The 24,633-nt window shown below is 36.0% G+C and overlaps 2 protein-coding genes and 1 pseudogene across 2 annotated transcripts; 2 read left to right on the top strand and 1 right to left on the bottom strand.

Annotated features, from left to right (window-relative positions):
* Positions 1–4,585: 4,585 nt before the first annotated feature.
* On the bottom strand, positions 4,586–5,072 carry LOC133870586 (uncharacterized). The gene is made up of 2 exons (XM_062307745.1): positions 4,688–5,072; positions 4,586–4,599 (listed from the first exon to the last, which is right to left on the bottom strand). Exons 1-2 carry the CDS (start codon positions 5,070–5,072, stop codon positions 4,586–4,588), a joined length of 399 nt encoding a protein of 132 aa, XP_062163729.1.
* Positions 5,073–12,352: 7,280 nt separating this feature from the next.
* Positions 12,353–14,311, top strand: LOC133870585 (putative pentatricopeptide repeat-containing protein At1g12700, mitochondrial). The gene has a single exon (XM_062307744.1). The coding sequence runs from the start codon at positions 12,353–12,355 to the stop codon at positions 14,309–14,311; it is 1,959 nt and encodes a 652-aa protein (XP_062163728.1).
* Positions 14,312–15,812: 1,501 nt separating this feature from the next.
* On the top strand, positions 15,813–16,419 carry LOC133870199 (ricin B-like lectin EULS3; annotated as a pseudogene).
* Positions 16,420–24,633: the final 8,214 nt, after the last annotated feature.

The following is a 24,633-nucleotide window of genomic DNA, read 5'->3' as shown; positions in this document are numbered from 1 at the left end:
AAAATTTTAAAAACGAAAAAAATAAAATGAAAGACAAAAATAAATTGTCTTGGTTTTTTATTTTTGTCATATTTTTTTAATATTTATTTTTATAGGTTTTTGTTATAATTTGAAGTTTTTTTTGGTGTTGTTGTGGAGGGAAATTAGTCGAGATTTATACTTATCCAACCTTTGAAATAAGAGCATGCAAGTCAAGTGGCATTCAGTTGCCTACAACGCAAGTAAATTGTGCTTTTGAGGTGAATAAAGCTACAAATTTGCATGGCCTACTATTTAATTTCTGCAAAGCAAATTCTTTCCAGTTGAAAGAAGAAAAAGAAAGAGAAAGAAATAACTTGTACATGCAGTTAGGAATAAATTCGAACTTCTAACTTGTAAGCTACCTAAACGTATCTTGTGAGAAGGTAAATTATATTCTAATTTTGATTGCTTATTTCTTTTCGAGAAATGTTAGAATTCTTTCTGGATGACGTGGATTTAATTTTTTTGCTTAAAAAATTACATTTCGTACGTCACATTTTAAGATAAACTTTTGTTTTTATTAAATCCATGTCATCTAGAAGGCATAAAAAAGAAGCTAGAATGAGCTCTAATAATTTTCTTTCTTTTCACAATTCTTAGCTTTACTTTGGCCGATTAAGATGTTAAATTTTGATTGCTTATTAAATTCTCAATTCTTTTATTTATGTAATTCACCTCACATTTTAAATGAATATTTTACATATTGGTCTTTATTCAATTCATACATAAATGAGAGTATTAAAGTATTAATTAAATTTAAAAATTTATCATTTTCTTTTAACTTTAACTTTTTGAATAATCGGTGATTTAAGACTTTTTAAGTTTTTTTTTTTTTTTTGAAAAGTACACAAAACCCTCCTCAAACTATAATTTCATTGTCAATGTCCCCCTCAAACTACCAATTTTATCAATGCTCCCCTTAAATTACAAAAAAAAAAATGTCAATGTCCCCCTCTAATGACAAAAATACCCTTCATAAAATTATTAGAATTTAAAAAAAAAAACTAAAAAAAGTCTGACCAACAACTAAATTCTCAAAATACCCATGTATTTACTTTTTTTTTTAAAAAAAAAAAAAAATTTAAATTTTTCAAAGATTCAGGCATAAGTATTTTTATAAATTCTATTAAATTTTGACCAACACCTAAATCCTACTAAATCCTAGCATTTTTTTTCTTTTAGAAAAAAAAAATATGAGTATTTTGGGTACTTCGAATCCTAACGAAGTACCTTTAAGTGAGACATTTGGAAACTTGGATACCCTAGTTTGAGATGTTTGCTAGTTCACTACCCTTATCTCAAAACGGCGTATAATTTGATACTCATTTGTGAAGTTATTCCAAATAAAAATAATTTATAATTTTATAATTTTTTCTTCTAAAAAGCAAAATGATGTCTCACAAAATATAAGTCATTACTATTCACTCAACGAGGCCAATACAACTATTAGTTGATTTTTCTTTTAGAAAAGATAAAAGTACACATATTTTTTTTAAACTAACATTCAATTGTCAATGTCCTTCAAATTATTAATTATGTTAATCTACCCCTAAAGTACCAAAACAATGTCAATGCTCCTCTCAAAGCCAACAAAAAAATAAAAATGACCTTAAAAAAGTTCAACAAGACAAAAATATTCTTATAAATTTGAAAAAAAAAAAATTAAAAACTTAAAAAAATTAAAAAACAAAATTAATTGTTCTAAAAAAATAAAAACGATGAAAATAAAAATAAAATGACGGCATTGGTTTTTCAATTTTTTTAAGAATTTTATTTTTTCAGTTTTAGAAAAGAAAATTTTAAAACGAAAAAAAATTAAAAGACAAATACATTGTCTTGGTTTTTTATTTTATTTTTTGTATTTTTTAATATTTATTTTTATAGGTTTTTGCTATAATTTGAAGTTTTTTTAAAAAAAATTATGAAGAGTATTTTTGTCATTAGGAGACATTGAAATTGTTTAGTAGTTCATGGAAAAAACTGACACAATCAATAGTTTATAGGAGACATTGACAATGTGGTGATGGTTTGACGAGAGTATGTGTAATTTTTCTTTAAAAAAAAAAAAATGCAAAATTTACTTTTGTAATTTACCTAATTTGCAATAAATTCATCGTTATATTAAAATATTCTAAGAACTCTATAAAATATGGTAAATTACTCATCGGCCCTTGCTATCAAATTATGTAAAATACTTGACGAATTCGTTGGCGTGTCACACGTCAGAGCCAAGTCCTTATTCTCAAGGTGAGCAGCGCGCATTCACTTGCTTACTACGCAAGCAAATTGTGTTTTTGAGGATTGACGTGGCAAGTGGTTAAGGTATGTATTCTGCCACCTCTTTGAGATTTTGTGAGTCTTATAGAATAGAGGGGTCCAAAGCAAAGTATTTGCACCGACAGAATTTCAATACTTTATGCCAAGTAACTTGTAGGTGGAAAAAAAAAAAATGATTTGCATGGCCCACTAAAAAAGAAAAATAAAGAAAGAACTTGTATATGCAGTAAGTAATAAATTCTAGTATTTTTTAGTACTTGAGTTTTAATCTGTCTTATAGATGGCACCTTCATTTTGAAAAAAGGTTAAATTTGTACTTCAGTCAAATTTTTCATCAAAAAACTAACGGTCTACCAGGTGTTAACCCCTGAGAATTGACACGTGTTTTAATATAAAAAATAAAAAATAAAAAATAATTGAAAAAAATTGAAAAAACTAAAAAAGAAAAAGGAAAAAGAAGAGGAACCACCCTCTTGACCAGCCATGGGGTGGTTCGGCCACCATATGACAAAATAAATAAATAAATAAAATTTGGTCAAGGGTTTTGGCCATTGGGAGTGGTTCTTGACCTTTTTTTTTTGTTTTATTTTGTTTTTTAACTGCCATGGCCTAGGCCAGTCAAGAGGGTAGCTCAGCCACCACTCTTCTTCTTCTTCTTCTTTTCAATTTTTTTAATTTATTTTTAAATTTTTTTTATTTTTTTATACTAAAACACATGTCACCCTCAGATGTTGACACATAGCAGGCCGTTAGTTTTTGAATGAAAAACTTGACTGAGGTATTAATTTGGTCTTTTTTCAAAATGGAGGTACCCTCTGTGATGCGAATTGAAACTCAAATACTAAAAAATAAAGTTTTCAAAACTCAAAGACTAGAAGTGTATTTAACTCTAAATTCTAAAAGGAGAGATTTGTTAGAGATGAGAAATGATATTCAGTTAATACAGACTGATATTTTCAGGTTCTACAAGGAGAAATTTGTTATATTTTCTAAGTATCTTTTACTTGGTTTCTTTAGCAAGGAGGTAGTACAACTGTGCCTGTCATGCTTGATAGAAAGATGAATCAGATAAGAAAATATCAAGTTTAAGCAATTCTATGTGCCATCAATTGATGAGTTTCTTTAAAAAATGTACTTGTGGGGTGCCTTCAATCATTAGAATGCTGTTGAAAGGACACATGTCATTTTTATATGTTAATCATAAAAAATTTTCTATAAATTAATTTATAAGAAATTTTTGTCCCATTTTGCATTTGTTTTCTTGTTAACCTCTAATTTTTCTTGTTCTTGTTAATCTCTACTTGTATCATCTCTTTAAAAAAAGAGCTTATGACGGACAATTAATACTGGACCTTAACCCAAAAAAAATATGACTTACTTTAATGGGATTGGACCCCACTGAAATTCTTGGACTCAACTCAACTTGACTGAAATAAAAAAAGACAAAGGCTATGCTTGGTTCTGCGATATATATTTTTTTGTATTTTTTGTTGTTTGGTATAACCGAAAGTGATAGTTATATTGAAAATATTTTCAGTTTGACTAGAAAAGTTTTTTTAGTTTTAAAAAATGGTTTCCATTTTTAAATTTCGTAAACCATTTTTCGAGTTTAAATTTCTGTTTCTCGAACCTCCAGATCGACCTCGCCGGAAGTTGCCGAAAGTCGCCAACCTATTTCTTAAAAAAAAAAAAAAAACATTTTACATAAAAAAAAACATAACTTTAGAGAGAATGAGATTGGCTCAATCATGATCTAAAGTGGGAAGACTATGTAAGTCACATTCAATTCGGTCCATCTCCATTAAATGTGATGCACTTTTAAGTGATTAAGGTTGTGAGTTCTAATGAGCGTAATTGGAGTAAAATTAGATAATTAGTGGCTGACACTCGTATTATTTTAAATTCTCTCTAGTTGGCATGCAGATTGTTCATAATAGTAGAATCTTTAATAAGGCGGTGCATGTCTTAGTTCAAGCTACCGTTAAATAGTTCATAGATCAGGTTTGGATTAAAGAAATTTCTGAATGTATATGTAATATTATTTTGGTAAAATAATTTGTTCTATTTTTATGATTGAGTTATAAAAGTGTTAATATATTATTAAAATTAATAAATAAATAAATAAATAACTTGCAAAAGACTGAAAAGAGTCCACAAATTAGTAAACATATTTTTTACAAGCTAACCCTCACACGTACGTAGACTGCCTCTAGCTTTACTTGCTTTAAAGAGGCAGAAATGCGAGGTAGGCACCTTGAGGAAGCCTTTCTAGCTAACATATGGGCAACTACATTAGCTTCTCTACAACAATGAGTACATTTACAAACAGAAAAACAAAAAGCTTTTTGTCTAATTTCCAGCAAAAAATGCCCAATACAGTCATGCTGACCATCTACATTACATATCCCCTTAATGATCTGCAGAGAGTCCCCTTCACATACAATATTAGCAAGGCCCATATCAAGGCAAAAATCCACAGCAAAGAGAGCAGCCATGGCCTTTGCCAATAAAGAATCAGCCTGAACTTTATATACACAGCATTTAGCCCCCATAACGAGACCCTCATCATTCCTTATAACACAACCCAATCCAATCACCCCATCATTCACATTTACAGATGCATCCCAATTCACCTTCCAAAGACCAACTTCAGGAGGTTTCCAAACTTTACCTCCAGTTAAATCTTGAACAACAGGAGCCCTTAACAAAGACTCCTTCCTGTTAAAAGTACTAAACTCATCAATCAATCTAGAAGCTTCATTAAACACCACCATTGGGGCAGAGAACTGCTCATCAAAAATAAGCTGGTTCCTTCTCAACCAAGTTTTATGAAAAACAGCCACTGCAACACTCAACAAGTCATCATTTAGTTTATTATATAAATATGAAACAAGTTCAAACATACCAGAAAATATATAAGGGCACTTCTGAAACAGAACAGGGCCACAACCCCACACATCTTGAGCCCCAGGGCAGTTCCATAAAGCATGGACAATAGACTCTTCTACTAAGTTACAGCAAGAGCAGAGAGAGTTATCTACCACACTTTTTCTCAGTAAATTCCGCCTGGAGGGTAACAAATTTTGACAAGCTCTCCACATAAAATTTTTTAAAGAATTAGGAGCTTTAATAGCACAGAATCTCTTCCAGAAGTCACTTCTATTAGAAGCGGAGGAACATTCCCCTTTTTTACTATGCAACAAATCTCAGCCTAAATGATAAGCACTTCTAACTAAAAACACACCATTAGACGTACCATCCCAAATAATTTTGTCCGGAGGCAAAGATGGGCACAAAGGGATATTTTTAATCATATTAGCAATATAAACAAGAAAAGAACTGTCAATTAGAGAACACTTCCACCCCTTAACAGAAACATATATAAGATCCGGCACCGTTGCTTCACATGGCAAACCAGAGGCAGAAGAATAAATCACCGTTGCCGTGTGTGTTTTGAGCAAACGGTTGGTTTGGTTTTTTCAACACTTGGTCATAATCTAAGTAACTATTCGTAATGATTGTTGAATAATAATAAGGAATTCCAATCTTTTATAATACAAGGGGCGTCTTTAATTGGCTCCATATCCAAGACCAAGAGTCCAATTTTTTTGTTTTTTAATCGCATAATATAGGGAAAAAAAAAAAAAACAGTTGTCACAAATAGAAATGAGTATGGCATAGGGGTTTAAATAAATAAATAAAAAAGAAAAAGAAGAAGATAAATTAACTTTAATTTAAACACAAATATTCAACCTGTGAATACTATTTTGAAGCAATTATTGAGAATCAAGATAACCTTTCCTTTAAGAGTAATGTTTCTTGCAAAACTCTTACACAATTTTTATATAATTTTAACAATTTTTTTTTTTAAGATAAACCATTGAATATTTAGGGTCTACCTATCGGAAAATAAATCCAATAGTTGATCATAAAAAATAAAAAATAAAGAAATAAAGAAAAAGAAAAAAGTAGTTAGAGTTGCACAAAAATTATATGAGAGTTGTGTAAGAAACATTACTCTTCCCTTAAACATGCTAAACCAAACATCCTTTTCATCATTAATATTATTCGGTCATTCACCAATAAACTATATATATATAAACACAATGTACAAAATATATTGATGAGCTCTTGGCCAAATTCTATTTTCCTAAACTTTGATAGTTAAAGATATAATCAAACCTCTTAGGAGGGAGAGTGTGTGTTCCATGATAGCTAGCAAACTTTGAAATCTCCATGCCTTGGGGCGAGTCTAAGGCTATTGTTGCTGGCTTTCTCCAACCATCACTCGACTTTTTTTGTTATTTTAATTTCTCTGAGACACGAACAAAAGCCATTGACATTACATTTGCATTGAGTACATTCTAGGGGCACGTCATCCAAAGCCTTACCACAAGCATCGCATGGTAGGGAGGAATAGTCCTTGAAACAAAAGTAAAAAGGTGCTGGTAAAAATAGTCATATGTGAAAGTACTACCAAACTTAATAGATAGACATTTTCCTAAAATGCATTGAGGATGAGTAGAGAAGTCACATATAGTCTACACAATAATAAAACTAATGATTTAAATCTCTTTTTTCTTCACAAATTATACAATAGCGGTGAGCTTGAGGATATGATCATTATGTTTGTGCCTAGCTACGAGTGGAAGAGTTGCACATTCGAAAACCCAAAATAAAATCACAATTAATGCATACAAATACACACCGAGTTTCTCATTAGAATTAATTAGTGCAATTACAAACATGACATCTTCTATTAGAATTAACAGCAAGAAAGAGAGAGTGTTCATGGCCTCCATGTTTCAAGCTTTCAGAAATTAAATAAACATTGAAGATCAAGAGTGAAATCACATGGGATATATACATCTATAGTTGAAGCCACCGTTGAGACGTCCACAAGCATCACTAAGAGGCCAATATATATTCCAATATCATACATAGGAATCTGACGGCGTAAAAAAGGGAAATTAAAGCATGTGTGGGTGAAGTAGGTATCTTCCTCTTGGTAGTCATGAGCACATCTACCGATCTGTTAGAAAAATAATTGAAATTAGAAAATCTTTTATAAGAATTAGACTATTAATTCATGGTGTTAAAAATAGTTTTGTTGAATACTAACCGATCAAATATAGAGAGAAGCATGTTGTTGTTTCAACAAATTATGATTTCATGAGACCAACATATTAGCCGGTATAAATGCTATATAATAAGCATTATACAGATATATGAAAAATGTTTGCTTTCATTCGCTTATTACACATCTTTTGTATAAGAGATGTATAAATCCAATACTAATTGAGAGTTTTTTAAATTTAAGATAAATTGCAAAAACGATGAAAATTTAGAAAAGTTCAATACTGCAAGTTGAAAGAAAATACTGTCAAATGCATTGGTTTGTCTCTTATGTGAACTCTCATTAATTAATAAACAATTCCCTTACTGTGTACAAAGTGCTTATGCTTAAGCTTAAGAGAGTGGTTAAAGTATAGAGAGTAATATTAAAATACTTTAAAAGGTTTAGAAAAGAAAATTAGGTCTGCCCTGCCGAAGCCTAGATTGGGCGGTTGGGCTTGATCCAATTTGTTCTCTTGCTACAAAACAAAGCCCACACAACTTCCACTTGTTTACAACTTTTGATGAACTTTAAGAGTACCCCCAACTGCATTTATTCAGTGTGGATCGAAGAAAAGATTACTTTTCTGCTGCTTGGCTACCATTTAGGAGGGACCAATACGATAAAGGACCATGCACTACAAGAAATTTGCAAATTAGCGGCTAACTTTGGTGTCGCTGCTAAAAAGTTACTGTAAATGTACACTAAATCATTAGCTGCGATCATTTGTTGCCGCTAATGATCCTTTATAGCAGTGTCGATAATTGACTATCAACGGAAACACTCACACGTCATTGTTGATGGTTGATAATTAGCGGCAACAAACAAGGGTTGCCGCTAATAATGGGTCAATATATAGCGGCAACAGAAAGTCGCCACTATTGACCCTACACAATAAAAAAAAAAATAATAAATCATATTCAGGTGCTGGATCAATAGCGGCAACTTTTAAATATCGCCGCTAATAATGAGTCATAAGCAGCGACAATTGGAGTCGCCACTATTGACCCCACACAATAAAAAAAAATAGAAAAAAATTAATAAATCATATTCATTAGCGTCGACATTTAAAGTCGCTGCTGATGCTAAATCAATAGCGGCGACTTATAAACCTCACTGCTAATAATAGGCCAATAGCAGCGATAATTGAGGTCGTCGCTATTGACCCTATACATTTAAAAAAATAGAAAAAAATAATAATAAATTATACCACGATCGATTACACTTAGATCCCACCACGATCGATCATACTTAGATCGTACCACGATCAATCACATTGATCGTACCACGGTCGATCACATTGATTGTACCACGATCGATCACACATGATTGTACCATGATCAATCACAAAGATCCTACCATGATCGATCACACATTGATCGTACCACGATCGATCACATTGATCATACCACGATCGATCACATAATTGTGTGATTATACTACGATTCATCCATCACATAATTGTACCACGATCCATCACATGTGCATGTGTGTTTGCTTATGGGCAAACAAACAATGGGAAAACGCATATATACAATGCGAGGCTCGGCCATAGAGCCGGGAGTCATTCCTCTTTTTGTGCATGAATTGTTCGAAACCATTCAACAGGTACTTAAAGCAAGATCCATTTTGAAATACACTAATGAAAAAAAAAAAACAGCAATTAGGTGTCCCGAAACGTATTTGACAAGATTCCTTTTTGCCTGCACAATCACCTTGGAAATGGGTTGTTTGCGAGGTTGGGAATTTCGATTACTTCAAATGTGTTATGAGCCTAGATATTTGAGGGTGAAATTTGAAATGACATAATGATAAAAGACAATAAAAGATAATAATTTGGTAATTCAAGGAGCCAATCCCTTTTTTTCATTCAAAAAGTTTTGGTGAGTGAAAATACTCACCAATTTTGTTTCACATGATCAACACATTTTTTTTTTCTCTTTTCTCTCATTTTCTTCTCCCATCTCCCATCTCTCTCACAGGATGATGTCCTTATTTCATGGACATGAAGGTTTCTTTGTCCCTGACATAAATTTGTGGTTCTTTCATTTATCTTTTCTTTCTTTCTTTCTTGAATTTAATTAAGAATTAAATGAAAACTTCTGTGAATTTCTTAGCAATGATCTAATCTCAAGATAAAAGTATATGATAGCTTGTTGTATAAAAAGATTAAATAGAGCAAGAATAAAAAAAATCTGAAAAAAGTATTATTTAAGTGGAATAGTGATAGTGAATAGTTAAAATGGTGAGGCTGTTGAGAGAATTTTAAAAAAGTGGTTCACTAAAATAGAGAAAAGTAGTTTTTAACTACTTTGGTGAGTAAAATTTGATGAGGCTACTAGGAATGCTCTAAGAGATGAACCTTTGGATAATTTTCTAGTTACCCCCATTAATAATAAAAGTTGAATTTAAATACAAAGACAAGCTAAAATAAACAACTACCCACTAAACCCATACTACAATACCCACTAATTAAGCTATTAACCCACTAATGAAATGCATATATACAATTAACTGACCCACTTACTAACATAGAAACATGGACCCACTAACTATTATTCTAGAGTTGCAGCACACTTAAACCACTAACTTCGCTACTGTCTTGCACTCCTAGCTAGCTTCAGTCACGTTCCTTCAAGAATCCCACTTCCACGCATTTCTTCCACACAAAGCCACCCCACACTTCTTCTGCCACACCCCTAATAATAAGGCTCATAGCAAAATGTGACAAATTTCCATTTAATAATTTCTTAGGGCTCATGTATTGGTACAATTGATATAGGTGATTGGTCTGGTGCTTGTTCTTACTGCATTGCTTCAAACAATGAACTCTTCCTGTTCCACTTGAAACTTTCGTTCATCGAGTCTTTAGATCTTGCCTCGAGGAAAGCAATGAAATTTTTAGATCATTTTATTCTATAGGTTTGTGACTTGAAGGCAACTTTTCTGTGACTAATGATCTTGATTTCTAGCGCTTTGGATTTATAATTTTGCTCAACAGTTTTACCACATAGGGATCGGATATGGGACTAAGTAAATGTCATAATTTGTTTTTGAACATTAGGATGTGGATCGAGAGTTTCTTTTACGTATGTCGTATATGGAGATCTACAAAGAAGTAGTAGCCTTGAGCCTAGTATCACAATTTATGTCTGTACTATTCCTTTATTTATTGCTGCATTTGATTCCCGACCATGTTGCATTTCTCATGTTCTCTAGACAGTACTAGCAGTCATGGAACTTTTATATCAAATCAATATTCAATTAAACATCATTTAAATTCCCAACTTGCACTTGATAATTGCCGATAATGTTTTCAATATTGTAATTTCTCTAAACTTTAAAGTATAGCAGATGGCATCTTTATTAGATTCTTGAACAAGGTCCACCTGAGAAGAATCCGATAGACATGATACCTTCAATTTAATTGCGATAGGTACTTTCTAAGTGTCCCATAATTGAGTTCATTACCGTTGTGCTTTGACAACATACGCCTGTCATGTTTTTTTTTTTTTTTTTTTGTTCTTTTCTAAACCAAAATTATTGTTTTAATTTATTCTTTCCATTCACTTCTGGTTGTTATGAGCATTCTTCTTTCCTATATGTAGAGGAGATGATCAGAGGTCTCACTCAGGTACCTTGGGAACGTGTGGATGCTAGCTTTCACAAAAGTAGGCAGCGATATTTTGCTCACAACAGCATTCAAGCAAGTTCTTTCTCTAAGTGGCTTTTCTATAATATGAAAAGTTTGATCACTTTCTTCAAATTGCGTTTCTTTTGACTTGTGTTTTGAGCACCTCCCTTTTGGACGAGTGGGACATTCTCTCTGTTCTTGTGATGTTACAAATCATTTAATAGGACATTTTAACTTTGATGTCATTGATTGAGAAAGGTTGTACCTTATTTATTCACTCTTTTTTGTTTTCTTGTTTTTAATTTATTCATTCTTTTTTGATTGCTGAAATATTCAAAAACTCGAGGCATAATATGTAAAATATGGTGGAAGTATTGGTCACTAACAAATGCTTGATTTTTTTGTGTTTTTTTTTTTTTTCATTTTTTTTTTTAGGTGAAGAGCTATTGGTTGAATTGGGATGGGGCTGATGTGGTTTTCCTTCCATATGATTGATAACTTCCTTCTCTAGTCCCTCTACAAGTTTGGGTTGATGATCGGACAATTGGTTAGATTGCATGATTTGCATCTATATTTCGACTACCTTGCAAATTGTTACACTAGCAGATCTTGTGTATATTTCATGTCAATTTGGATAGATTGGGAGTTTTATAGAATTGTTTGCTTCCTATTTCCTACTAGGTTTGTTTGTTGCATATTTTATTTGAATTAGCTTTTCATTTGTAATTATACTCAAAAATATATTTTTCAAAAAAAAAAAATATTTCTTTTGAATTTTTAGTAGTATTAGCGGCAACACTTTGTCGCCGCTAATACTTATTTTTTTGAAATTTTAATAGTATTATCCAATAGCAACAACCTAGCTATTGCCACTATTGATAAACCAATAGCGGTGACTTATGATTTTCGTTCAAAACTCCTTTAGCAGTTGCAAAAAAAAATGTTTAGCAGCGACTGTTGAGTGATCAATAACTGTGACATGTTGGGTCGCCGCTATTGAGCATTAGAGGCGGAGCATCTGCAACGACCAAATAATTGAGGAAATGTTAAATGTACAGCTTTTGAAATAGAATTAAATAATTGAGGAAATGTTAAATGTAAGAGAATTAGAAAACTTGAGAAATAATTGACCAAGAAAAAACAACAAATTCGTAGATATATAGTTGGTTGTGAAGAAACAAATCAAAGAAAATGGGAAAATGACGGCAAATTAAACACAACATCGCTCCAAAAATACGAAAGAGCTTTACAAATTAAACCACCTTTTCATTGGAAACCATAAAGGGCAAAATTGTCCTTTCGAGATGGAAAACAAAAATCACATTGTGTATAGGAACCCAGACCCTCCCATCTTAACGTTCAGGCACATTTTGAAAGTGGAAAACGACGGCCATTTCTACATCAGATCTGCTTCTGGTTTTCTTCCACTACATCAGGAAATGGGTACGATTGCTAAGTCTAGAAACTCTCTTGCTTTCTTCTTCTATCATTATTGTCATTCAAGGGATTCTTTCCATCGTCAAAATTTTTATTATTGTTGTAGTTTTAGTGCTACTTCTTCTAAAACTACCAATAGTGGTAGAGATATTGTGGAAAGCCCCAATCATTTCTTGAAATCTGTGAGAGATTGGTGTAGATCTCGAAGCTTAAGGAATCTTGATGATGCCTTGGGCTTGTTTGATAGAATGCTTCACATACACCCTTTGCCTTCCATCGTGGATTTTACTCAATTGCTGACTGCAATTGCAAGAATAAAGCATCACTCAACCGTGATTTCTCTGATTAAAGAAATGGATCTCTCAGGAATTGCTCCCGATGTATATACTCTGGGCATTTTAATTAATTGCTTCTACCATTTGAATCAGGTAGATTTTGGCTTCTCTATCTTAGCTAGAATTTTGAAACTTGGTTTTCAACCAAACTATATAATTCTTTGTACTCTTGTCAAGGGGCTATGTCTTCGGGGTAAAATTGCTGAAGTTATGAATTTGGTTAACAAAATGGAAAAGATAGGCTACAAACCCGATATAATTACCTACGGAACGATAATGAATTGTTTGTGTAAAATAGGTAAGACCAATGAAGCTATTGGGTTGTTAAGAAAGATGGATGAAGGAAATCTTAATGTAGTGATGTATAACACAATCATTGATAGTTTATGTAAGGACAGATTGGTAACTGAGACTTTGACTTTTTTCTCTGAAATGACAAATAGAGGAATTCAGCCAAATGTTTTCACTTACAATTCTTTAATTCAAGGCCTATGCAATTTCGGCCGGTGGAATGAGGTAACTAAACTATTGAATGAGATGGTGGAAAGGAAAATCATGCCAGATGTGTATACATTCAACATATTGGCGGACACACTTGGCAAAGAAGGGATGTTGAAAGAAGTACAAGAAGTTTTTGCTGTGATGATTCATAGAGGCATAGAGCCTGACACAATCACTTACACTTCTTTGATTGATGGTTACTGTTTGCAAAATAGAATGGATGAAGCTGTCAAAACATTTAAAATGATGGTTAGAAAGGGTTGTTCGCCTTCTATTGTTAGCTATAGCATATTGATCCATGGATATTGTAAAAATAGAAGAATTGATGAGGCAATGAGTCTCTTCCGTGAAATGACTAACAATGGCATGATTCCTAATGTTGTCACTTACACCACTCTTATAGGCGGGTTTTGCCGAGTTGGGAGACTTAAGAATGCACTAGAGCTACTCCATGAGATGCAAGTTTGTGGGCAACCTCCAAATTGCCGAACTGGTGCTGTTTTGTTAGATGGCTTGTGTAAGAATTTACACTTTCAAGAGGCACTGGCATTGTTTCATGAGATGGAAGACAAAATGTTAGATCTTAATATTGTGATTTACAGCATCTTGATTGATGGTATGTGTAATGCTGGGAAACTAACGACCGCAAGAGAACTCTTTAATACTCTTCCTACCAAAGGTTTGCAAGCTGATGTTTGGACTTACAATATAATGATCAAAGGGCTTTGCAAAGAGGGACTACTAATTGAAGCAAGGGAGCTATTTGAGAAAATGGAGGAAAATGGTTGTTCACCTGACCATTTCACATATAACACAATCATCCAAGGCTTCTTGCAACATAATGAGACATTATTGGTAGTGAAATATATCAAGATGATGATTAACAAAGGTTTCTCGGCAAATGCAACCACTGTGACCATTTTGATCAACTTGTTGTCTACTAATCAGGCAGATAAAACATTACAAGAATTTTTTCAAAAATCTGTGTGAAAGCTTTCTAGTTCTTCAACATGCAGGACAAAATTTTTATATTCTAACCTTTACAGTGCCAATCTGTAAGGTACAAACATATTTGCTGCAAGTCATTAAGTTAATATTTCCCTTCATGTTTTTTAGACTACTGTTGTGTATTGCTAATCCTATTTTGTTTTCTTTTCTTAATTATCTGTAAACATGTGTTGTAACTAGATTTGTTTTATCAATGATTTATTTAAACATTTTGTTGATGTAGAGTTATTGCAGAATATTGGTTATTTGAAGTTTTGGGTTCTCGATGGTTGTATGCTTATTGGCCCTCTTTTAAATGCTTCATCACTTAAATTAATTTATCAATCTTATGGAATAATAATTTAAATATTATGATCAAACAAATGTGTTACTTTTATGATATGATGTAGTGAACACCTTATGTTTATTCCTTTTGGGGTCGGATGGACATTGGAGTAGGAAACTAATTTGCAGTAGTATCATTTGGTTAGCTTTTCAACGTGATGAAGTTGGTGATAATTATTTACATGCATCTTCGTTTAATTGCTATAAACAAGTTACATCCTTTTAAGATAAGGATATGTACCCAAAAAAATAAGGAAAAATATCTGTGAAAAAAAAAAAAAAAGATTTTCTGTTGGCGTACAAAAGGTCAAACCGTTTACATTCATTTGTGCTTTCTATGTATTTTGCCGAACTTGTATATGTAGGATCCATCTCATGTCTGTGTTGGGTGTGTTGATGCTATTACAACAAATAGCATAACCGATATGCTTTTCGAGTTATATTGTTCAACTAGGTCTCATAGATTGATATGGAAAAAAAATGTTGAGTGATTTAGTTTTCATACATGAGTATGGCTACATACTATATCCCTATATGGCTATATCACCCTTATTTTATTGTGCTGATAGGTTTGGATCAGCCATTGTTAAAGCAAGAAAAAAAATCCAATGACAAATGGACACTATCATATTAGCCTAATAAAATGAAGGTCGTAATATGTAATATTATTCTCCTTAGATATTAGAGGGAACTGATTCATTTCCTTAGAAAAATTTCCAAGCAAGCTAGAGAATGGTCGTCGATTCTTGCCATCATTTCATTTTGTTCCTCCCCAAAATCTCTCATTAATTCAAGCAATTTGTAAGGGACAGTTTTTCTCCAAGTTGGGTTGGAGAAACCAAATCTATTAAACTGGCATTTGTTCTTAAAATATATATTTCTCACATATTTCAAGAATTACATGTGATTCTAAAAATTCGTATAAGAATCAAATACTCCAAGAATGGATGCCAGTTTAATAGATTAGATTGGAAAAAATTAAAGACGTATTTGTTAAGCAGAATCAGAATAAAACAGGAATGGGGAAATAGGAATTAGTAGGAATAAATACTATTGGGAAAAACAAACTTTCACAAATTACAATGCCACCACTCTTCTTCCCCCATATATAATTTATGTATGTCTTCTTCTTCATCAACTCGAACTCCTTAATTATATATATTTCACAAAATTAATTATATATGTGCCTGAATTTTCACTACTTCTCACGTAGGCGTAGGCAGAGTTTCAGGGTGTTCTCCAAGGCCGATCCCAACTACTCCCTCACAATCCTAGATGGGCGCGTCATTCTTGGCAGATCTGATCCGTCCGATGAGTTCCAGCACTGGTACAAAGAAGAAAAGTACAGCGCAGGAGTGAAGGATGATTACGGGTTTCCCGCTTTGCTCTTCTCAACAAAGCCACTGGTCAGGCCATCAAGCACGCCATTGGAGACACTCATCCTGTGCAGCTGAAACCTTTTAGGGCTGATGTTCTTGACGAGTCCATCCTGTGGACTCAGAGCAGTGACTTGGGTGACGGCTTCCGAGCCATAAGAATGGCTGATAACACTGGACTTTATATGGATGCTTTTGTCGGCGAAAAAAAATACGGAGGTGGTACTGGGCTTGATGGCACTATTATTGGGCTGTGGCAGTGGCACGGCGGCGATAACCAGCAATGGACGATCATTCCCCACTGATCTCATCATCTCTGTGCTCCGCCGCCGTTGCCATTCATATATATATATGACCAGGAATGGACGATCATTCCCCACTGATCTCATCATCTCTGTGCCCTGCCGCCGTTGCCATTCATATATATATATGACCAGGAATGGACGATCATTCCCCACTGATCTCATCATCTCTGTGCCCTGCCGCCGTTTCCATTCATATATATATATATGTACATGAAAAATCATATTTAGTCCTTAAGATTTTATCTAATAAATATGAATTTAGTCATTGAGTTTTTAATATCTCTGATTTACTTCTGTCTAGTATAAGTCAATTCTAATCATATTAGGTATTTGTAATATTAGATATGTATTTTCATAAAAGCTGCTTAATTGATGATTTAGCATTAATTTTTCTTAAGAATATTGTACGTAATAGCTCATCTATTTAAAGGTTTTTATGTCAATTGACTACCGGGCTGTGAAAAGGGTTTGTTTGGATTGTTGCGAAGAATAGTATTTTCAATTTATTAGTCTGTTTTGCATTTGTTTTCTTGTTAACCTTTAATTTTTCTTGTTCTTCTTAATCTTTACCTGTTTCGTCTCATTAAAAAAAGAGCTTATGATGGACAATTAATACTGGACTTTAACTAAAAAAAACATGACTACATTTTTTTTAGATAAAAAAACATGACATACTTTAATGGGGTTGGACCGACTGAAATTCATGAACTGAACTCAACTTAATTGAAAAAAAAAAAAAAGAGACAGGCCGGCTACGTTTGTTTCGGCGTTAAATATTCGTAATGATTGTCGAATAATAATAAGGAATTCAAATCTTTTATAATACAAGGGCGTCTTTGGCTCCATATCCAAGAGTCCAATTTTTTGTTTTTTAATCACATAATATAGAAAGAAAAAAAAAAAAAATCAGTTGTCACAAATAGAAATGAGTATGGCATGGAGACTGGGGTTTAAATAAATAAATAAATAAGGAAAAGGAAAAGGAAAAGGAAAAAGAAGAAGATAAATTGACTTTAGCTTAAACACAAATATTCAACCTGCGAACACTATTTTGAAGCAACATTGAGAATCAAGAGAACCTTTCCCTTAAACATGCTAAGCCAAACATCCTTCTCATAATTAATATCATTCACCAATAAACTATATATATATATACACACACACACACAATATATATACAACATATATTGATAAGTTCTTGGCCAAATTCCATTTTCCTAAACTTTCGATAGTTAAAGATATAATCAAACCTCTTGGGAGAGAGTGTGTGTGTTCCAAGATAGCTAGCAAACCGTGACATCTCCAAGTACAATGAGCTTGAGACCCAAGAAGAAGCCCAAGAAGAGACGGGATGGAAGCTCGTGCATGAGGATGTCTTCAGGACCCCAAATAATTCAGACCTGCTCTGCGTCCATGTTGGAACTGGTGTTCAGTTTTTCGGGATGATTGGTAACTATTGAAAGAAATCTAAAATCTAAAAGAAATAAAATGCGGAAAAACCTAAAAGAAATAAAATGAGAAATAATAAAAGAAGAGAGACAAGAAATTTTACGTAGTTCGGTCTACCTACGTCCAGAGAGTAAAACCCAAAGGATTACATTGTTGCTCTTATTGCTTGATTAATTTACAATACAAATGATCTCTATTTATAGGGATATAGAAAAATATGGGCCAAATATTAAAGCCAACAATGAGCTGAAATGGGATTGGGTTTGAAACAATATTACAGGAGCCAAAAATATATGAAGCCAACTATGAATTAAAATAGACATAGGTTTGAAACAATACCACATGCCAAAAGATAGGTCAATGACAAAAATAAAGAGCCAACAAAAGGCCAAAATAAAATAGGCAACTTGGCATCTTTTTGATTTTATTTTTTCGATTTTCTTTCTTTTCCGCCCTTTTTTTATTTTATTTTTTTTCAAGTGCCTGTATCAATCAGTGCATAACAACCAAACTTGATACCTTACATACGTGTAGCAATCCAAGCACGATCTTGTTGAACCTAGAACGATCTTCAACCCATGAAAGTGAATTTGCTAGAAGTGAGTCTCATGCGATTCAGATCTGAACATGAGAGACGAGGAGACGACGGAGGCATGGTGGTTAGACGGTTGGCCAATGAGCGGTTGGGTGCGGCGGAATGTGGCTGTCTGGGGTGAGATCCGTCGGAGATGATGGCTGGACTGGAGGACAGTTTCTCAAGTGCGGGAGAGGCAGATCTAGCTTGACCCCAATGAGTTCAACAAAATCTCCATGGCCTTTGGTTGTGCTAAGACGGCCAAAAGGTCCTTTTTTTTTTTTCAATACTATGCAAAATCTATGGTGAGGATGTAAAGGTAAAAACGTTCTGCAAGAATTTTAGGAGATAATCCAGGCAAAAAGATGAAAGAATTCAAGGAAGAAGATGGAAATTATACTGAAAATGCAAGAAAACAGCTACGGGCGCTTGTAGAGGCTCTATCTCTCTGGAAAACAACTTAGCCAATATTCTTTTCTTACATCACTAGCCGTTATTGCTCTTCCTAAATACCCGCTTCTGTTAGAATCTTTTGTAACCGAAAAGCTACAACTGTTTATTTAGATAACACGCACAAAAGAAAACAAAAAAGGCAGCAAGGCGCATGCTGTACAGGATATCAAAACGCCCTCCTTCCAACATAAAACGCAAACATAAAACAACTGCCATTAAGCATGAAACGCCAAGTGATAGCCAGCTCATCACTGCTCTAGAACCTTCTATTTCCTTTTGTTGGTTTATGTTGATTCGTTTGCAGAATACGAATACCATACCCTGCTACCCCAACCTTCATGAGCTGCCATGGTCTCCCGTATCATGCCCATAACAGGAGTCCTCCCTTCAAAACACCTTGCCCGCAAGGTAGGGGTATTGCTCTTGCAAATTACGAATCAACTCCCAAGAGTCATCCTCAACTGTTGCTCCCTTCCAGCGAACCAGCACCTCTGTTACAGCACGGGCCCCCTTTTTAATCATACGACGAGAAATCACAGCCTCCAGTTCCGACTTGATTTCCCCTGCCAAACTCACAGGTGGAAGAGTGGGCAAGGGTGTGGTGTGTTGACCCAATTTAAGCTTCAGGCAGGACATATGAAAAACATGATGAATTTGTGAAGAGGGAGGGAGGTCCAGTTTATAAGCCATAAGGCCAATCTTCTGCAAGATTTTAAAAGGCCCAAAAAACCTAGGATACAACTTTAAATTCTTTCTCAAGGCCACTGTCCTCTGCCGATAAGGCTGAAGGCGCAAGTAGACCCAGTCACCAACCTGAAATTCCCTCTCAGTGCGGTGTTTATCAGCCTGTACTTTCATCCGATTCTGGGCTTGCTGTAGGTGCTCCTTAAGGAGGTTGACAATAGTGGTGCGATCCTTAAGCTGGGAATCCACCGCCAAGTTAGCAGAAGTGCCCGGCACATACGAGAGCAAGGATGGAGGAGTATATCCGTATACAACTTCAAAAGGAGTGAGACCCGTGGAGGAATGGTGGTTAGTGTTATACCACCATTCAGCCAAAGGCAACCAGCGACTCCAATCCTTTGGTTTAGAACCCGAATAGCAATGGAGGTAGGTTTCAAGACACTTGTTGAGGGACTCAGTTTGGCCATCAGACTGGGGGTGGTATGCAGAACTGAAAGCAAGGGAAATGCCTTGTAAATGAAACAATTCACGCCAAAATGAGCTGGTAAACATAGGATCACGGTTTGAAACAATGGTTTGGGGCATTCCATGAAGTTTAAAGATTTGAGAGAGGAACAAATGGGCAACTGTGGAGGCAGTGTAGGGGTGAGAGAGAGGTAGGAAGTGACCGTATTTAGAAAATCTGTCAATGACAACCAAAATAATCGTGTAACCATGGGAGGGGGGAAGACCCTCTATGAAATCCATGGATATGTCAGCCCATATGCAGAAAGGTATGGGTAAGGGCTGGAGAAGCCCTGCAGGGTGAAGAGTCTCATGTTTATTTACTTGGCAAATATCACATTCCAGAACAAACTTCTTGATATCATTACGCATTCCTTTCCAATAAAAATCCAATTTAGCCCGATGAATTGTTTTGTGGTAGCCTGAATGCCCAGAGGTGGGATTAGAATGAATATATTCGAGAAGCTGAAACTGAAATGGAGAGCCCTTCACAATCCATAGGCGACCTTTTCGCAAAAGGAGACCCTGCTGCAAGGAATACCCTGGAGGTGCAGCCCTGCCCTGTTGAAGAGCAGCCAAGACGGAAGAGGGCTCGGCATCTTGAAGATAGGAAGCCTGCAGCTCTGTAGTCCATGAGGGAGTTGGAAAAGAGATCAAAGAAAGAGATAATTCCTCAGCATTTAATGGATCCTCAAACTTCCGAGATAAGGCTTCGGCAACCTTGTTTTCCTTCCCCCGTTTATATTCAATGACAAAATCATAACCGAGCAACTTGGAGAGCCAACTTTGCTGGGATATAGTGCCAACACGCTGTTCTAACAGGAATTTTAAAGACTGCTGGTCTGTCTTTACTTTGAAAGAGCAACCTAAGAGGTAAGGCCGCCACTTTTGAACAGCGGTGACTAATGAAAAGAGCTCATTCTCATAAGTTGAAAGGTGTAAGGCTTGACCCTTTAAAGCCTGACTTAGGAAAGCTATAGGGCGGCCTTCTTGCATCAAAACCGCTCCAATACCCGTTGCACAAGCATCACATTCGATGGTGAAAGTTTGAGAAAAATCCGGCAAGCGTAAAACTGGAGGAGAAGTAACAGCATCTTTAAGCCGAAGGAAGGCAACAGTGGCTTCAGAAGTCCAAAGAAATGAATTTTTCTTGAGTAGGGCTGTGAGGGGAGCATCAATTATCCCATAACCGCGGATGAATTTGCGGTAGTAGCCTGTTAACCCAAGAAAGCCCCGAAGAGACTTGATCGTTGTTGAGACAGACCATTGAAGCATAGCTTCGAGCTTAGATGGATCAGTCCGCACTCCCTGGGCCGAAATAAGATGACCTAAATAGTCAATCTCAGATACACCAAACCTGCATTTTGAACTTTTGGCATAAAGAAGATTAGTCTTAAGGATAAGCAAAACAGAATGCAAGTGAGCCAAATGATCTTCCAAAGAACGACTGTAAACCAAGATGTCGTTAAAGAATACTAAGACGAAAGGTTGCAGGGGCATTTGTCAAGCCAAAAGGCATAACAAGGAATTCGTAATGCCCCTCATGAGTGCGGAATGCCGTTTGAGGAACATCAGCCGGTTTGACTCGAATTTGATGGTAACCCGAACGCAAGTCGAGTTTGGAAAAAATTGTAGCCTCATGAAGCTCATCCAGCAGCTCATCAATAACTGGAATGGGGTATTTGTCCTTGATGGTACTCTGATTAAGAGCTCTGTAGTCGACACATAATCGCCAACTCCCATCGGGCTTGCGGACTAAGAGGACAAGGGAGGAGAAAGGGCTATGGCTGGATTGGATCACCCCTGACAGCAGTAAATCCCTGACAATCTTCTCAATTTCTGACTTCTGAAAGTATGGATAGCGATAAGGTCTAACGCTAACTGGCTGGTCGGACTTCAATAAAATTTGGTGGTCCTGAGTTCGCAGAGGTGGAAGACCCGTAGGTTCCGCAAATACATGATCAAATTGCTGCAATAATTCCTGGATAGGACCAGAGGGGCAGTGGGCCGCAGGGTCCTCAACTGGTGATAAGAAATGCAAGAGAAAACTCTTGGAAGCCGATGCAGGGGATCGAAGAAAATGAGAAGCGTCCTCCATGGTTAATCCCGTAGGGCTCAAACCCTTAAGGGTGACCGGGCAATAATTAAGACTAAACTGCATAGTCATGACAGCAAAATCCCAAAGGATTGGACCCAAGGTCCGTAACCATTCAACACCCAATACTACATCACACCCTCCTAAAGGTAACAAATAAAATTCAGAAGTGATGACAGCCCCCTGTATTCGAATAGTGACCGAAGGACATTTACCAGAACTCAAAAGAGTATCTCCATTTGCAACCCGAACTTTCAATTGTAATGGAATAAGTTCACCCAAACACAGCCTAGGCAAAGAATGTAAATCAATAAAATTATGGGTACTACCGGAGTCAATGAGAATGACTACCCGGTGATTACGAATCCAACCTATGAGTCTCATAGTTTTAGGAGCAATAGAACCAGAAATTGCATGGAGTGAAATTTCAGGTTCTACAATCTCCTGAATAATAGGCTCATCCACTGGTTCAACAGGGTCCAAAACTTCCACTACAGGGTCATCACTCGATTCCTCATGAAGCAGTTCATGGCCATGCAACAAGTAAAGTTTAGGAGACTTACACTTATGAGCCGGATGCCACCGCTCCTCACAGTTGTAGCAGAGTCCCTTTTCGCGGCGCTCACGCATTTGAGCTGAAGAGATGCGCTGGACCGAGACGCCAGGGTTGGAACGAGGGGAAAAAACTGAGGTGGAGGAATCACTTAACTGGCTCGGAGAGGCCGACTGTGGACCGTAAGAGAGAGGCATGCTAGAACTGTAAGAAGAACTCTGAGACTTGAAAGTCTTACGCCCAGTAGTAAGATATTCTTCTTGTAGTTTGGCAAGCCCAAAAGCCGCAACCAGAGTGCGTGGAGCTAGCATCCGCAAAGGAAGACGAATCTCATCTTTGAGGCCGCTGAGAAAACAGCTAAGCCGGCATTGGTCGGAGAGGCCACGAAGGCGATTGGAAAGGGATTCGAACTGTGCCGTATAAGCAGCCACAGTGGTGGAATGGCGCAACTTCACCAAGGACTCCATAGGGTCGTCATAAGCCGGACCAAAGCGGGTGAGAAGAGCTTGTGTGAACGTATCCCACGTAGGAAATTGACTTGCTTCGTCAGCGTCTTGAAACTAGACGAGGGCTTCACCCTCCATATGGAAAGAAGCCATCCTGATGCGCTGATACAAGGGAGTATGATAATAATCGAAGAACTGATTCACCTTGTAAGTCCAAGCCGACGGATTGTCACCATTGAAGCGAGGAAAATCCAGACGGACAGCACGGGTGTGAATAGTCTGGTCATCCCGATGATGACCGTAAAAATCATCGTCTTGATCCCAACGCTCTTCTTTGTGGTCACGACGGCCCCGGCGCTCCTCCCTAGCGCCACGATGGTCCTGACGCTCCTCCCTAGCGTCACGATGGTCCTAACCGAGAGCCCGATGGTCAGGGCGGTCCGGAACAGCAGGTGGGGGATGGGCCTGCTCTCGGTCGTCAGGTGGACGGTCTGGACGTGCAGCGTTCTGAGTTTGGAGAACATTTTGAAGAAGCTCAGTGAGGTCATTAAACTTCTGTTCCACCAAAGCATTAAAGGTTTGCTGCTGAGCAAGTCCCTCAGTACACTCTTTGATGGATTCTTGAAGTTGGAAAAGACGGGTGCCATCGGCCATGGCAATCGAGCAGGAAAAAGAGAGAAAAAAAAATTCTAGGTAAAAGAAGGCGGAAAAGAAGGATCGATGGCTACTCTGATACCAAATGTAAAGGTAAAAACGTTCTGCAAGAATTTTAGGAGATAATCCAGGCAAAAAGATGAAAGAATTCAAGGAAGAAGATGGAAATTATACTGAAAATGCAAGAAAATAGCTACGGGCGCTTGTAGAGGCCCTATCTCTCTGGAAAACAACTTAGCCAATATTCTTTTCTTACATCACTAGCTGCTACGGCTCTTCCTAAATACCCGCTTCTGTTAGAATCTTTTGTAACCGAAAAGCTACAGCTATCTATTTAGATAACACGCACAAAAGAAAACAAAAAAGGCAGCAAGGCGCATGCTGTACAGGATATCAAAATGCCCTCCTTCCAACATAAAACAACTGCCATTAAGCATGAAACGCCAAGTGATAGCCAGCTCATCACTGCTCTAGAACCTTCTATTTCCTTTTGTTGGTTTCTGTTGATTCGTTTGCAAAATACGAATACCATACCCTGCTACCCCAACCTTCATGAGCTGCCATGGTCTCCCGTATCATGCCCATAACAGAGGAGATCTGCAAAATAATGACTATCAAGAGAAAAAATGAAATCCAAGAAAAATGAAAAATTTCACAGGATCAATGGATTGAATACTGGCGTTAGCCTATAGCTCTGATACCATAAAAGAAATCTAGAACCTAAAAGAAATAAAATGCGGAATAATAAAATAAGAGAGACAAGAGATTTTACGTGGTACGATTTATGACCTACGTCCACAGAGTAAAGCCTAAAGGGCTACATTGTTGCTCTTATTGCTTGATTAATTTACAAACAAATGATTCTTATTTATAGGGATATAAAGAAA

The sequence above is a fragment of the Alnus glutinosa genome, chromosome 6 (assembly GCF_958979055.1).
Source record: "Alnus glutinosa chromosome 6, dhAlnGlut1.1, whole genome shotgun sequence".
In the NCBI taxonomy this organism is placed as follows: Eukaryota; Viridiplantae; Streptophyta; class Magnoliopsida; order Fagales; family Betulaceae; genus Alnus; species Alnus glutinosa.
The sequence above is the reverse complement of the archived record's forward strand: the minus strand, read 5'-3'. Positions and strand labels throughout refer to the sequence as shown.

What these genes read in the sequence shown, in the direction of transcription:
- LOC133870586 (XM_062307745.1), bottom strand. Translation starts at nt 5,072, where the DNA reads ATGGTGGTGTTTAATGAAGCTTCTAGATTGATTGATGAGTTTAGTACT.
- LOC133870585 (XM_062307744.1), top strand. Translation starts at nt 12,353, where the DNA reads ATGGAAAACAAAAATCACATTGTGTATAGGAACCCAGACCCTCCCATC.